General features: G+C 39.0%; 1 protein-coding gene across 4 annotated transcripts in view; it reads right to left on the minus strand.

Moving 5' to 3' along the window:
• Positions 1-13,952: 13,952 nt before the first annotated feature.
• Positions 13,953-16,935, minus strand: part of PHKB (phosphorylase kinase regulatory subunit beta) — a 213,028-nt gene continuing 210,045 nt past the window's right edge. For 3 of the 4 annotated variants that reach the window (XM_082863438.1, XM_082863441.1, XM_082863439.1), the window contains 2 exons: positions 15,608-15,748; positions 13,953-14,955 (listed from right to left, as the gene is read on the minus strand). In XM_082863438.1, the coding sequence (XP_082719564.1) occupies positions 14,818-14,955; positions 15,608-15,748 (279 nt within the window). In that variant the 3' untranslated portion in view covers positions 13,953-14,817. The remainder of the gene's footprint in view (positions 14,956-15,607; positions 15,749-16,935) is intronic. The other variant, XM_082863440.1, reaches the window with a different exon arrangement.

The following is a 16,935-nucleotide window of genomic DNA, read 5'->3' on the forward strand; positions in this document are numbered from 1 at the left end:
AGAGCAGGCTGTGAGGATAAAATGGGATGACGGCTGGGAAGTGTCCTTGAACAGGTGACTAATGTTGTCCTGAATCATTAAACGTTGGAAGAATTTGGTGAAGATTCATGGAGCCCTCTAGCCCAGCAGTCCCCAACCTTTTTGGCACCAGGGACCGGTTTCGTGGAAGACAATTTTTCCACGGACGGGGCGGGGGGGGGGCGTGGGGGGAGGGGAAGGGGGACGGTTCAGACGTTAATGCCGGCGATGGGGGGGGGGGCGGCAGATGAAGCGTCCCTGGCTCGCCGCCGCTCCCCTGCTGCTGTGCAGCCCGGCTCCTAACAGGACGTGGACTGGTACCAGTCCACGGGCAGGGGTTTGCGGCCCCCCTGCTCTAGCCTGTACGGGAGCTTTGGGCCAAAGGCTCTGTGGTCACTGTTCTAACACCAGCGCAGACATAGTAAAAATCAGGCTGCTCTCTGTACAATAATCCAAGGCCTGAATACAGTTAAAACTTCCTTTTATACATTGTGTAATCAAATAACTACTATGCAGACTGATTGTTTTCTACCAAGCAACCTTCAATAATTAGATGCTAAAGTGTTATCCTTGTCAGTGCCCTTTCTCATTGATCACCCGTTCCTCTTCATAATGACCCTCTGTGATGTGGAGGGTGATTACTGGTTTCCCTCATAGTCTGTTGGGGAGAGGGAGCCATTAGCGACCTACAGGTGAGCACATGTTTCCTTTAGTTAATACTATGTACCGTTGCCGTGGTCTCTAAATTAAAGAATCAAAGGAAAATTTCACTGGCATAAAGTATTTTAACCAAACAGTCTCCAACTAAACTCCTGTCAAGGATATGGGGCCCTGGGTTAAAAGTAGAAGGAATTGTGTTGGGATCACCCCCTGCCCCTACCTCTACCTCCACCACAGAGAAAATTAATGGCACTGCCTTGGATACATTTGAAAAAACCACTTAACTAACTGCTGACTCTGCTAGTTCTAGTTATTTACTTCCCTATTCAATAGAAGTTGAAAAATCACTTGTATTATTAATTTGTGTGAAATCTTCCAGCTTCAGAATGTGACTCGAAAGCTGTTTTTACAAAGCAACGTTGGAATTCTCAGCTTTTTGTTTTCAAATGACTATAGTCATTCATCAGTGGTTCTTATAAACATCAAGCTTACATTTTTTACCTTACATTTTCTAGGTGAGATAAACATGTATAGGTTTACTGAATTTCTCTAGCTCTCTCACTGCACAGTCATACACAGAAGTACCAAAACAGCCCTTAGGCCCTTTCCTATTTTCAGAAAATTACCTCTCCCTTTAGGGCAATCCCCATTCATATTAAATATTTATTATCCACTCTCTTTTCTGTCGATCTAGAAGCATTTATTCAACTTCTGCTATAAGTTTAGCACTGTAATGAGTAGTGGGTGGCATGGACATATATACACTACCAAACGTAAAATAGATAGCTAGTGGGAAGCAGCCGCATAGCACCAGAGAGATCAGCTCGGTGTTTTGTGACCACCTAGAGGGGTGGGATAGGGAGGGTGGGAGGGAGGGAGACGCAAGAGGGAAGAGATACGGGAACATGTGTATATGTATAACTGATTCACTTTGTTATAAAGCAGAAACTAACACACCATTCATTGTAAAGCAATTATACTCCAATAAAGATGTAAAAAAAAAAATGAGTAGTGGATGGAGACACCCAATTTATTTAGCCTTTATTGAGTACTGGGCCTCAGAGGGTTTATACTTCATCTAAAGAAAGCATTGCCCTCACCAGTAGACAGTCTGTGTTCTATAGTTGTACAGAATTACTTGGCATCCTTGGGCTGTCCAAAACTGAGACTAGTAGGAGGGGAGGGGACAGGAGGATGGAGGAACTGAACCAGAGAGAAGCCAGGGAAGTACCTTTCAGGCAAGGGGACCACATCTTGTCTGTTTGAAGACCATGATTAGCCTGGACTAACTTGAAAAGGCAGATCATAAGGAGCCAGGGGAGGTTTATTTACAAGATGAACAGGTGTTTACAGACATTCAGTTTTGCAATGGCCAGAAGGGAACAGATAATTAGACTCAAGTCACGAAATTGGATGGGTGGAGGATATACAGTCGAAGTATTTGGCAGTGCCCTAAAAAATGTAAAACAGGGCTTCCCTGGTGGCGGAGTGGTTGAGAGTCCACCTGCCGATGCAGGGGACACGGGTTCGTGCCCCGGTCCAGGAAGATCCCACATGCCATGGAGTGGCTGGGCCCGTGAGCCATGGCCACTGAGCCTGTGCGTCCGGAGCCTGTGCTCCGCAACGGGAAAGGCCACAACAGTGAGAGGCCCGCGTACAGCGAAAAAAAAAAAAAAATTGTAAAACAGATAGCCAGTGGGAAGCAGCAACATAGCACAGGGAGATCAGCTCGGTGCTTTGTGACCACCTAGAGGGGTGGGATAGGGAGGGTGGGAGGGAGGGAGATGCAAGAGGGAGGAGATATGGGGATGTATGTATATGTATAGCTGATTCACTTTGTTATACAGCAGAAACTAACGTGACATTGTAAAGCAATTATACTCCAATAAAGGTGTTAAAAGCAAGAAAAAGTATTTGGCAGTGGATAGTTCTAGGAACAGAAAGTGACTCTTTCATCTGCTGCCAGTGGGGGAACCCAGGAAGAACAAAAGAACACAAAAGGACATTTGGGGTATAATAGGGAGGGGAAAAACATTGATTCAGAGCACTGTAAATGTGGAAGCCATCCTGTAGTTTGTTCCGGATTTCCTTCAGGGATTCTTGACTCCCCAGGATAGCATCCTTTCTCTCCTAAGGCAGCAAGACAAAGACACATACCTTACAACCCCATCTAGGTCACTATTCTTTTCAGTGGGGGCCCAGGGCTGGGGGGAGGTGTGCCATGGATGGTAATTTGAAAATAAAAGGTGCCCTCCCTCATGGAAGATGTACGCTTCCTGAGTTAGACACTGGACCTCTGGGTTAAAAAAAACCATTCCCCGTGAGGACAACCCACCCTGTTTCAAAATCCACCACTCTAGCCAGCCTCTCCTATAACCTCAGGAGGTGGGCTAGAGACTGGGAGAGGCTTGCTCTGGGATCCTTTCAGTGCCTGGCTACAGTCCATGCTGCCCACCTCCCCTGACCCCACTGCAGTGTCCATAAAGAATTTCAGCTCCAGGTGGGGCCTCACCAGGACTGAGGTAGGGGCACAGGTAGAAAAGCTTCTGTCTCATCACCTGCTCTGGCATATACATGCTATAGTTTAAACCAAATCCAGGGTTTGTTTTGGATAGATCTTAAAAATTGTTAAGTTTTGGGTGGGAAGAGATGTTTATAAGCCCTACTGTCCCTGTCAATCAAATATACCATGTCCGTGGGAATTTTGGCCTAGGGAAGTACCTGCCCAAAAGACAACCCACCAAGTGTGATGGGTTCTAAGGAGAGCTATCCTCAGTTGGGTTGGGGACTCCATTCAGGGTGGGGGAGGGAGGATGCAATGCCGCAGAAATGAAGAAAGTTTCCATGCTTTCGTGTTTACAACAAGGAGGATTCTCCCTCCCCTGAGAACACTATTTCAGACTTGCTTTTTCTTAGCCATTATTGTCATTAAAGGAAGATAGATGGTAGATAGATAGATAGATAGATGGTTAAAAAATAAAATTAACCCAAATCAGCTTTTTCAGAAGGTGAGTGAATTAGCAGTGAGGTAAGAGGCCAGATCTGAAACCATGTCGATCTCTGTTCTGATCCTGGCTGTGCCACTGAGTTTGCCCAGACTGTTTAACCTCTCAGTTACTCAGTTTCCTCATCTGTGAAATGGGAGTAATAACAGTGCCTTCCTCGTTTAACCCTAACCCTAAGAGTGTTAGGGTTAAATGTGATAAATCATTCCAAAAGCTTAGCAGAGGTAGAGCCAAAACTCCTGATGGACGTCCTGGGGAGGTGTCCCAGGTAAATCTATAGGGAGGGTCTGGGCAGGATCCCAAAGGAAGTCTCTGGGTACACGGCTCCCTGGCTTTTCAGTCATCTCCTGGGGCAGCAGGCATCCTTTTTCCGGGCTGAGATCTGAGTCTTAAACCATGTTTTCTCTTTGTCCCATTTATGATTTTTTGATTACAGACAGTGAGACAGGCAGGCAAGCAGTCCCACTCCCTGCTGAGGAACTTTCTCCTGGTTCAAGCCAGATGTCAGGTGGGCAATTACAGAGAAACAAAGCCATCAGCGTCCTGGCAGTGGAAATAGGAAGATGTCAGATTCTGAAGATAGAAGTAAGAAGACAATGGGACTTGACAATTGAGGATGAGGGCTTTAAATATGACCACAGGTTTGGTGATAACAGGGATGCCACAGTGAAGAGACCTTGAAGCCAGAAGTGGGAAGTGTCTATACTGGGGAGGAAAAACAAGTTCTATAAAATTTGGATAAGAAAGGGTTTAATGAAAGATGGTAGGACAGATGAATGTAAATTTCTAGTGGACAAACAAGAGATACAATGTGTATATGTATACACACACATATATATGTTATGAGGATACAGGTGATATTTAAGGCAAGAGAATGGAGGCACTCTTTGAAAGACAGCACTTAGCAACACAGGGAGTGAAAGTTTAAAGCAAAGGGGTTGATGCACACAGTTACATAAATGGAAGATGGATTGATAAAATGGCAGAGTTGAAGGGACCTTTGCAAAAATGTAGCCCAAGTAAATCACTTTAAGGATAAAGAAACTGAGGTTCAGAGAGCATCAGTGATTCATCGAGTGGTCCACAACATCCAGAAAAATGGGAGATCAGGGGCCTGAGACTAAGTTCTCAGACACCTAGTTTTTGTCCTTTCCCACAGTTCTAGGCAGGAGACCAGGAATGGCTGTGTGCAAGGTGAATGTTTATTAATACTGACCACCAAAATGAAATTGGCAAGCATGAGCTTCTAAATTGGGGGTAAAATAGACTTATGAGTCAAGGAATTATGAATACTAAAAAAGTGAATGCCCTTTGTCCTTTAACATAGATCAATGAGAAACAACAACAACAACAAAACAAACCCAGAAAAATACCTTAAAATGAAATGGAATCCTTAACTGAGGGCTGATTAATGATTTCAAGGGCTGGAGAATCATTCCCCTACTTTTTTCAGGATAAGGAAGTGGCAGAAAAAATTGGATTCAAACGATTTCATTTCTGCTTGAATTCATCCTGCTTCTTTTCAGCCCAGAGTTGTGCATGAAGTTGACCAGAAGAAAAACTTGATTGCACTGCCAAACTTCTAGGTCATAAGCTGTACTTTCATAATTTGAAATATCTCCAGCAACAAACAATTGAATCTGAAGAGCTAGAAATCCATGTTGCATGAAGGATTTCTGATTATAGCACCCACTTTCAGGCTCAGAAAACAAACACTTCTCTAAATGATCCAAACCCCTTCTGAACCGATCATCTCTACTGGTGGCTCAGGTGGTATTTGAACCAAAATTGCCACTTAAAACCTGCCTCTGTAGTTCACTATACTGAGAGCACAAGATGGGACAGTTAACTATCCACCTCGCATCGTATTTCTCTACCAAACGCAGGAAGATGGCACTTGATGGTGAGTGACTGATGTTATCGAGTTTCTTCATTCTCATTCTACCGTGGGCTCAAAAGAAGAGTAAGATGCACTCACGCTGTGAACTTTCGTGCTTATTTGGTACCCTTCAGTGCGTTCTACGTGATGGAACTGGGACCTGCTTTTTCAATCAGATGGATATGCCTCAGGTAATCTCTTTGAAGCAAGAAGGAGGATTAGCCAGGTTCCAGAGTAAATGTTTCTCTTGGAGCAGCAGGGGTTCCAGCTACCTCATTTAGGGAAACTGCTCCCTTGGGTTCCCACTGTGCTGTTCCTAAGGTGCATCAGAGAGGAACCAATGCTGTTGCAAAGTGGGCATATGGGCTATGGGACAGCAGGAGAATCCCTAACCGTACCCCAGATTTCTCAAATCTTCAAAAATAGATGAGCTTGTTTCTTCATGAAGTATGTTTAAGCCAGTCATGTAACAATGTTAATATGTATCAAAATTTAAAATTTTCCATTTAAACTTCCTCTGCATATGTGAAATAATTATTTCATCGTTCTGAGTGCTAATATTGTGAACTGGAATCTGACTGTTCAGACACTATTTGTGGGGCCTTGGATAAGACGCTTAAACTCTGTTCCTCAGTTTCCTCATAACGTAAAAGGAGGATACCAATAGTTCCTACCTCGTAAGGTAGAGCTAATATACATAAAGCACTAAGCCCAGTGCCTAGGATGTTAAGTGTTCAGTAAATGTAAGCTATTATTAGACTCCTTTATTACTCTATTAAGGTAACAAGTCGTATAGCTATGTAATGTTTTCTTCAAAAAACCACCTTTTGGATTTATTGTTTTTGAATTAATTTCTGTTCCGCTTTATCATTTTCTTTCTTGTGCTTTCCTTATGCTTTATTTTAAAATTTCTGGCAATGAGTATTTAATTCATTTATTTCCATTCTATCTTGTTTAGTACTATGTTTAAAAATATGAATTTTTGTCTGAATGTGGTTTTAGCCTTCTTATATGTAGTAATTTGATTCTAGTATAGATATTCTGAAATTTCAATTTTGGTTTCAATTTAGAAAGGAATTTCAAAATTTCCTAGAGCCTGGCTTTTTTCTTTTCTATTTCGGTTATGAAACTAGGGTTTTTGTTTGTTTGTTTGTTTGGTTGGTTTTTTTCCCTTTTGCTTTACATAAAAGAATGCAGTCATTGCTATTTCTAATTTTGAAATGCTTGGAGGCTTTCTTTGGCAACCCAAATTCGGTCAACTTCAAAATGTTTTAGGGGAACTAGAAGGTGTAATCTTAGTTGTTTGGATATGGAATTAAATATTTATGTATTAGTGATTATACTATTCCCATGCTATCATTATTTGTCTGTAGATTTAGTTTGTCTACGTTTTTGTTTCTCCTTGCATTTTCAGACACTTGCTTTATGTATCTTGATACTTATACTGGTTAAACAATTCTTTGTGTTACATTCTTTCTGTCCAAATAACTGGGATAGTTTCTATCTCTGGACAGAACACTGGCTCAGTAGTCAGCGATGGCTGTTGTAGTAAGCAGAGTGTGTTGAGGAGGTGGGGACCAGCAGAGACTGCTGCACAGTTAGAAAGAGACTGAAGCAGTTTGGCTGCCACGTTCGCTGTAGTCATTGTCATCCCAGCCCACAGGAATGGGGAAGGAGCACGGAGGGGCAAGCAGGGAGGTTTATGGGGCAGGCCCATAAGTGTCACTCATTAGTTTTGCTCACATCCCATTGGAGAACACTCCCGTGAAGTCACAAGGCCACACTCAACTGTGAGAGACAATAGACTGTATGGCAAATCTGAGCAGCCATATGCCAAGCTATAATTGTTACTATGCAAGTGAAGAATTGATTTTGATGGACAGCTAGCAATTTCTACCATGATGTTGTGTTTTGTTTTGTACATTGAATTAGGCCACTTGTATTCTAGTTACGGATTTAATGCTTTTTTAAAATTTTAATTCAATGCTGTCTGATAGTAAAGAAGATAGTTGCAGTTATAGTGGATCTATCATTATTCTTTTGTTTTCTATTTTGTGCTATATGGTCAATTTTCTGAACACCCCCCTCCCACCTTCTGGTAATTTAAAATTACTTTTGTATTTTAAATGGTAAACTTTTAAAAACTTTATTTCTTGATTTATTAACTTTAAAAAAAATGAAGTGAATATTGACATCTTGCTGTGAAAGACAAGGGAATTAGCTCACTCATACTTCCTTCTCAGCCCCCACTGAGTTTTGTCAGCAAGCTCTAGGATTTTTGTCCCAGTCCATTAGTTATATTATTTTAAATTGTGAAGTTTTTCTTTCAAGTCATCTTTACATTCTCCTCTGTAAATACAAATTGCATTGTTAATTTTATATTTTAATGGATCAATTCTTATGTTTTTAATGTATCAAGTTTTCTCCATTACTATACTCTTCACATTGATCCCCTTGATTGACTGGATTTAGTCAAATATTATTTTCAAGAAAGGTTCATGGTTGTTACGATTCCTGAGTTATTGCCTATTTAAGAATTCTTCATTTGCCTTTATAACTGGCTGGAAAAAAAACTTACGTCTCACTGTTTGTGTGACATTGAACTGGTGTGGAGAAATTCAGCCCTACCTGATGGGATTTTTTTGGTCTGAACTTCTGCAAGACGTCTCAGTGTTGCTCATTCTGTACCAAATTTTTCTGAAACACGATGTATCCTCTTTATCTTTTAGTTCTTCCTTATTTAGGGAAAACTTTATCAAATCTTTGAATTTTTTTTTTTTTTCCCTGTGCCAGTCATAGCCTTCTCTACCTACAGATACAAATTCTAGGTTGGATCAACCTTGTCCACCCCTGTTTCTTTTCTTTTCCATTTGCATTCACTGTGGTTATCTCTCTGATTTGCCAATCTCTCAGATGAAAAAATCAAAATGCCCACTCCTAGTAGCTATTCCCTTCCTTGGGGAGCATGACTGTGGCAGTCGTGTGGTTTGCACACTGCACAAAGGTGCCCAGTTGAGAGCATAACAGGGGGCTGAAATCCAGTTTATGCTAGGCTCTCTGAGCTACGTGTCCTAGGCTAGTTTGGGTCTGTATCTACTCAGAGAAAGGATCTTTTTCTTTGCACAAAGGTACTAAACCTTGTGCCCACAGGGCTGAGTGTGCTCAGAAAGGGTGCCTTCTTCTAATTCACACAGCTGTCAAGTGGGCTGGCAATAGTCCTGCTGGAGAATAATGTGGGACAGTGTTAAGTGTGGTGGGGGAAGAACTTCCATTCTGGAAGGACATTTTCTGTTTCTTTTCCCTTAGATGCTGATTCAATTCTCATCTGATTCCCTCCAAACGCATTAGGTTTTTCATAATTTATCTACTGACCTGTCCTCACCCTGTACAGCTTCTGGGAGGCGAGAGGATAGGAGCCAAATACAAATTCCTATGGGTCTTTTGTCTTCCTGCTGCTATTCAGAGTTTACGGTATGAGGTTGTATTGCTTCCCTAGTTTGAATGCTGCTGACGTCATTTTGCTGATCCTTTCTCCCTCATTTTCCATTCATGTTTTTAGTTTCCGAGATAGAGTAGTTTTATGAAGCCGGCTGCATACTACCATACTTCCAGACTCTCCTTGATTTAACTGTGGTCTCTCTGTGCTGTTATAACTATGTTTTCACATTGTGTAGATTCTTCTACTTTTATATCATGTATTTAATATGCATGCTCATGAAGTACTTTTATCTGAACCTTTATCTTTACAGTTCTGGTGAAAAGTTAAATTTATTCAGGTATTCTATAAATGTTGTTTGGTATCCGTAAGGCACTGCAAGCTTATCACATATTGGAGATGACATCAAGATGATCCCACACTCTGATTTTTTAAAACTGAAATATGACTTTTTCAGACTTAAATAAAATTGAAGGAAATCTGGAAAACACCATGCTTCTTAAAATGATGTTCTGGAAATATAGCTGAATTGGACATTCAGTGAGGAGTTTCCTATAGACATTGCTTGTACAATAAACTTACACAATGAATCTGCCATTGTGATAGAGGAAGCTTTAAATTAGATTTAAGTCTTGTCATGCCAGGATAAATGTGCTAATATTTTCAGTCAGTCTCTAGTACAGCTGTTAAAACATTTTGGCTCTGTAGGCCAAATGAGGCTTCTAAAATTCATGAGTTCTGTGTTCTAATTCTTATTATTTTTTTCTTTCCTAATTAGAAAACAGACATTAGCTTCTGTAGAGGGAATATCAAGATTTATTGATCCCAAAATATCTTTCAGAACAACAAATTTTGAGTTTCATCAAAACACAAACTCGATAACATATGTCACAGATTCTGAATGCCTTCAGTAGTGGAAAACTTCAGAATTCTGCATATGTAACATTTAAGCAGGAAGCTAAAACTCATATATGCATTTGCAAATGATGTTTGATTTCAGCTAAGACAGTGGCCGATTCCTGGCAACTCTGCTCAGCTAATCTGACTTTTTAATTCTTAAAAATACAACATAGTTCCTTTTCCTCCATATTTCAGCAAATATTAAATATTTCAAGGTTTTGTTTTTTGTTTTTTTTTTTTAATTTCCAGTTGCCCTAGCTATGAACTGTCAGTCCTCAATTCTCTCCACGGGTCTCATGTTTAAGTCTTTTTCATGCTTGTTTTATAAACTAGCTGCTTCATTATCTTTTCATAAACTCTCTTAATATATCAAGTCAAGTATTATCTTCTTTTCCATATCCCTCTCCTTAAGATGTTCTTGACCATCAACAAAATGAAAAGACAACTTACTGAATGGGAGAAAAGTATTTTCAAATCATATATCTGATAAGGGACTAATACCCAAAATATACAAAAAACTCATACAAAAAAATTCAATTAAAAAATGGGCAGAAGATCTGAATAGATATTTTCCCAAGGAAGACATATAGATGACCAACAGGTACATGAAAAGATGCTCAACATCACTAATCATCAGGAAAATGCAAATCAAAACCACTATGAGAAATTATCTCACACTTGTCAGAATGATTATTATATAAAAAAAGAAATAACAAGTATTGGTGAGGGTGTGGAGAAAAAGGGACCCTAATGCACCGTTGGTGGGAATGTAAATTGGTGCAGCCACTGTGGAAAACAGTATGGAAGTTTCTCAAAAAATTAAAAATAGAACCATCATACAATTCAGCAATTCCACTTCTGGGTATTTACCCAAAGAAAATGAAAATACTAACTTGAAAAAATATCTGCACCCTCATATTCACTGCAGCATTATTTACAGCAGCCAAGATATGCAAACAACTTAAGTGTCCATTGATGGATGAATGGATAAAGAAATACTCCACTATATATAAGCCATAAAAGAATGAAATCTTGGGGCTTCCCTGGTGGCGCAGTGGTTGAGAGTCTGCCTGCCCATGCAGGGGACGCGGGTTTGTGCCCCAGTCCGGGAGGATCCCACATGCTGCGGAGCAGCTGGGCCCGTGAGCCATGGCCACTGAGCCTGCGTGTCCGGAGCCTGTGCTCTGCAACGGGAGAGGCCACAGCGGTGAGAGGCCCACGTACCGCAAAAAAAAAAAAAAAAAAAAAAGAATGAAATCTTGCCATTTGCAACAACATGGATGGAACTTGAGGGCATTATGTTAAGTGAAAAAAGTCGTACAGAGAAAGAGACAAACACCGTATGACCTCTCTTACATGTGGAATCTAAAAGAAATAAGCAAGATCATAAACACTGAGAACAGATTGATGGTTGCCAGAGGTAAGGGGCTGGGGGTGAGAGAAATGGGTGAAAGGGGTCAAAAGGTAAAAAGAAAAAAATAAATATGATGCATTACTGAGCAACAACAACAACAAAAAAAACAAAAAAAAGAAGGAAAGAAAAGAGAAGCAGCATTTGTATTTTTCTGGATGCACAAACCTAAAAGCAGGATGGAAGTAACCAAATTATCAATTTCAATTCAAGTTACTTTCCTCTTTAACCGTAATATTACAAGAAAACTTACACTGAAATATAAGCCATATTTTTTTTTTTTTTTTTTTTTTTTTGCGGTACGTGGGCCTCTCACTGTTGTGGCCTCTCCCGTTGCGGAGCACAGGATCCGGACGCGCAGGCTCAGCGGCCGCGGCTCACGGGCCCAGCCGCTCCGCGGCATGTGGGATTCTCGCGGACCGAGGCACGAACCCGCGTCCCCTGCATTGGCAGGTGGACTCCCAACCACTGCGCCACCAGGGAAGCCCTAAGCCATATTTTAAGTAATGTCCATGCTCATATTTTACCTGTTTTCTGAATTTGCATATGGGGGGTGGGGAGAAAAGAAAAGAACACAGTGAAAAAACTATCTATATTACTCTAAGCAATTTTATGCATAGTGAAATTGTTTTTTCTTCCAAGAAAATGTAAAGTCATTTCTTTTTCTTAACACACATTCCAGATATTTTAAATGGATATTTCCTCAAAGAGCTGCAAAATTCACAAAGGAGTTCCTTGAAGTATTTTCACTATTGTAAATAAGCAAACAAAGAAAGGCAAATCTATATATGTATGTGTGTGTTTTTGAAGAAAAAATTAAATATATGTATAAATATAAATTCAACATACATACACATATAAATAGGAATTGAATCTATGTAAATACATTTAATATATGCATATTATGTGCATATTAATTTTCCCCACTGAAATATTATTTATTATTGCTGGTTTTTAAGGAGTTCAGATTATTTCATGCAAATCTAATTAATCTTCAGTACTTCTTCAAGGTGAATAATAAAGCATTTTTTAATTTTTTACGCATTTTCATATAGCAGACATACAGAGTTCACAAATAATACAATGTGATAGATACATTTGTTGCATGTGTGTGTATGTGTAACTGGCTCTCTGTATTCATGGGTTCTGCATCCACAATTTCAGCCAATCATGGATCGAAAATATTCAGAAAAATAAATTTCAGAGAGTTCCAAAAAGCAAAACTTGAATTCGCAGCACATTGGCAACAATTTACACAGCGTTTACATTGTATTAGGAATTGTAAGTAATCTAGAGATGATTTAACGTGTACAGGAGGGCATATGTAGGTCATGTAAATACTATGTCATTTTATATACGGAACTTGAGCATCCATGGATTTTGATATCCATGGGGAGTCCCGGAACCAATTTCCTGTGGGCACTGAGGAAAGACTGTACAGTTTGACTGACTTTAGTACAAATGCATCCATCCACATTGCCAAATATAAATTGTTCTAGCTCTTTCAAATTATTGATCATTAGAGACAAAAAAATTATTTCAGTGATACCACTTTTATTTCCTATTATTTATGTTACTACTGGAATTTTCTTCAGAGCCCGATTATGCTCTGAGTCAAAGGGAAAACTCAAATTGACTGACTAGTGAGGAATTCTCAGTGGGCAATGAGCGCTTACAGCATTTATCTGGAGGCTTGTAAAAGTGGTTTGTAATCCAGTAAAATCATGGTTTTAGACAGAAGCCAGTGATTGGTTTGGAATCAAAGATAGTGCAATCAGATAAGATAGCCTTAGGCCAGAATTCCTAAAGAAGCAAGGCGAACTCCTCCTAAACGAAATCATCTCCCATAGCCTGAATCAACTGTTACTGGCTTTCTCCCCAGTGGGTTTTACCAGGAAATGTGGCAATCTGAGACTACAATCACATTAGAGGGAAAAAAATCAGTCTGGGGTAGACTAGTGAGAAGTACACAGATTCTGTAATGACATACAGAAATCTGAATTCTTTTCATATTACAAGTGGAGGAATTTATTACATAATGTGGACCATAGTATTCTTACCTGTAAAATTGGGATAACAATTTCTATCTCATATGATCAGTATGCAAATTTGCTATTATAATTCATGTGAAACACTTAATACATAACAGGTTCTGAATAGATGTTATTTTTCTCCTTGGTTTCCGAAAAAAAAAAAGTTCTATTTGGTCAGATTTTTACCTCATTTTTCTCAATTTTGCCAACCTGCACACGTATGATTTCTTATGCAGGATCTAGGCAGTGTACCTCAAAGTTATGAGGAATGTGCCTGACTCTTCAGATTTTTTCATGTGATCCTGCATCCATTTATTTGATATCAGTTTGACTTGTCACTGAAGCTACTTTGTCCTTTCTTTCTTAGATCCTTTCAAGACTCTACAAATAGGCTGCATTTTTTGTGACAAGTTTGACTTCTCAGGTGAAACTCAATAATAAGACTGGTCAGAAAAATGACTCTCTTTGGGGCCAGGGCTGAAATTAATGGGCTTCATTGTAATATTCAGTAAGGAAATAAATTCATAAAATTTAAATGTTTAATCTACTTTATATTTTTATTAACATTTGCTTAAGTAAATTTGGTAACAAAATATGCGTAATTGTAGGTACCATAGATTCTCTTCCATTTCATCTCCTGATCAATTAAATGAAAATATTCAGGAGTAATAAACTTGATACTGTGAGTAATGGGAACAAAGAATGTGTCCAGATATATTCATTAATTCAGAAATAAAATTTAATGACTTTTAATTTTGTTTTTTATGAGTACAAACTAGGTTAACAGCCCACACTTCTGAATAATCTTACTTAAATTGTTTTTAGTAAGAGCACAAAGAAAATATTTGATCAGGCATAGGTTTATTATTTTAGTTCAACCACTACAGTTAGCACAAATACAAAACCACAATCATGTTTACAAGGCAAACATTGTACAATAGCTCTGTATACTAAAATATTATCGATAATGCAGTTTGAGAATCAAAATATCAGCTGGCTGATTTTGCTTTTATGATGCATACTGATATCTTTTTCTAGCATTATAATGCCACTTAAAAAATTTACCATTCTTTCAATATATTTTCATTCCTAGTACACATAATTAGTTGGAAAATTCATTTAATTGGCAGTAAGGTGGGAATTTAGTCCAAAGTGCAAAGACTCATTTTGATGAGCTGTGTAATCACAAAACATGCAGTGGTGAACTTTCAATTCATAAACAATTACTATTGTTCAGTAAAGATTATTATTGTAGTGGGCATAATCATGAGAACTTATTTTCACTTGATTATAAGCAGTTCTTACCATCAGATTGCTTATGGCATGCAAGAGGTCCAATAACTCTGCCAAGGGTGTGGCAACCACTCACCAGCACGATCAGCCCACACATTAATGGTTGCCTCGATTAAGCTTCAACACAAACTTCACACACTTCTGGAAAACCTGCCTCAACAGAGTCTCTAACACCTTCCTCACTAGCTAACCAGACACGGGTCATCATTGCTTGGCTTGACTTCTCCTTCCAGCAGCAAATTCATCACAACCTTTGTCAAATAGCTGCATGTTCCTCTTTTTCCCAGGGGGGGAGTATTGTAAAAGGAAGTCATGTCATCCTACAAAGGAAAACAATAAGCAAGTTGTTTGATTTTTTTGTTTGTAAAGAGTTGACAGGTAAAGTCAGTGTCAGCCTAGAGGGAAAAATAAATTCACAGAAATATTTCCTCATGGAAAAGATGAGCTTCTTGAGTTTTTCTTTTATTTTCCTGAGGTGTCTTCTCAGCATATAAAACAAAGACAGACATTTTTAGTATTCTCCTCTTTGCTGATAATTTTTATTTACTTAGGGAACCTTTTTACTGACAAGCATAAAATATTAAACAGAGAGCCTGGAAGGGACTATATTAGGTAGTACACAGCACCAATGCAGCCTGTTACTCATTCCCAGCCTCCCCAGAATTTAATTTTATAGCCTTCTGGAACCTATGGCTCTTTTCTGGTAAAACAAATTTTAACTGCTAACTATAAAAAGGAAAATTTATCTCTTCTTAGATTTCTTTTTAGTTAGAACTTCATAGCTGAATTGACTAGTAATTAACTAAAAAGTAACATTAATTCCTTAAATAAATCAGACCTCCCTCTGCCTCTCAAGTACTCTATTTAGTACTCCATAAATCTGTTTCATAAGATAAGTGATAAGAGATTAGGGATATTTTGAAGAATTGAGACAAAAAAGCAATTCTACAAAAAGCTATTTTGTCTACTTACTTGTTTTTCAACTTCTTTTAGTCGACTCTCATCTTTTTGAAATTCATGAAATGCTTCTTTCACCAGTTTGTCTAGATCTACTTTGTCTTGAAATTCTAGCTCAGGGTTTCTTTCCAGTACAATGGATACAACCATTAGTAACTAGAAGAGACAGACATATTGAAAGCCAATTATACGAACCATAAAAGCGACACAGTCTGGATATGTTTTCATTCTTTACTCAGACTGATGTATGGTCCTCATATTCCACAGTGTGTTCTGTACAATGACAGGCTTTAGGATCATCCATGGATGGAATCTTCCTAATCTTGCAAACTAGTAGCATGAGTTCTGTTTGGAAACCTCACCTTTTTTTTTCATTGTATGTATCCCTGTAGCTGTATGGAAATGTTTTTTAGTTACTTAAATAAAACTAATAACTTAGAAAAATGACTTTTCTAATCCTGTCAACAGTACATAGTGCCCTATTCACCCGAAGTGTCTGAACTCTTTCTGGTCTTCAGGCCTTAATCCTTGGTGGCAAGACACCAAAACAGTGTCCTGTGGAGCACAGGCTGCCTCGGAAGAGGTGGTAGGCAACAAAGCCAGAGAAGGCAGATGAGTTCAATGGAGATTCTGGATCTGGGCTCAGGATCAAATGACTTGGGAGTCTAGCACCCCAAAATGAGTATAATTCTGTGACATCATAGTATTTTTCAGGGGACAGTTATGTTCTAAACAATATACTTTGACTCTTTATGACATGAGTATTATTTGGTTTGTATAAGCTATCTTAGTTTAAGGCATCATCCTATTGTTTGGCTACCCTACACATTTATCTAAGTAGTAATGTTCATTTTATATGACAAACTGTAATATGCAAAGACTGTAATATGCAAAGATTGTATCTGAGTATACAATGCTTGGTAAAGACTTTCTCATGATGATTATGGCTCCTAAGTTGGCCATGGCACAGGAAAAAGGCCTCATAATTCCCAACTTGGGAATCTTTTTGAATGTATTTTATTGAAATGCTTCCCAAACAGAACCGGAAAGAACCAAAGGAAACAGAAAAATCCAGGGGTCACAATGTGGGAGACCTTGGGGCAGGGCTTTAGTCAAAAGAATTCGAAGTTTTGCTCAAGTACTAAATGTAGATTTCTTCCGCAAAGAGAATGACTTTATTTTAGAGACAACTATGGGCACAAGATACCAAAAGGTTAACAGCACAAAGAAGGCATTCACCCTTTTGAAAACCCCATCTTTTCTTGACCCCAGTCTCTGCCTCACTCCCACATGCTATGACACTGACTGGCTGATATTCTTTCCCAAATCCTGGCACATCAGAG

The sequence above is a fragment of the Leucopleurus acutus genome (assembly GCF_964270905.1).
Source record: "Leucopleurus acutus genome assembly, chromosome: 20".
Classification (NCBI taxonomy): domain Eukaryota; kingdom Metazoa; phylum Chordata; class Mammalia; order Artiodactyla; family Delphinidae; genus Leucopleurus; species Leucopleurus acutus.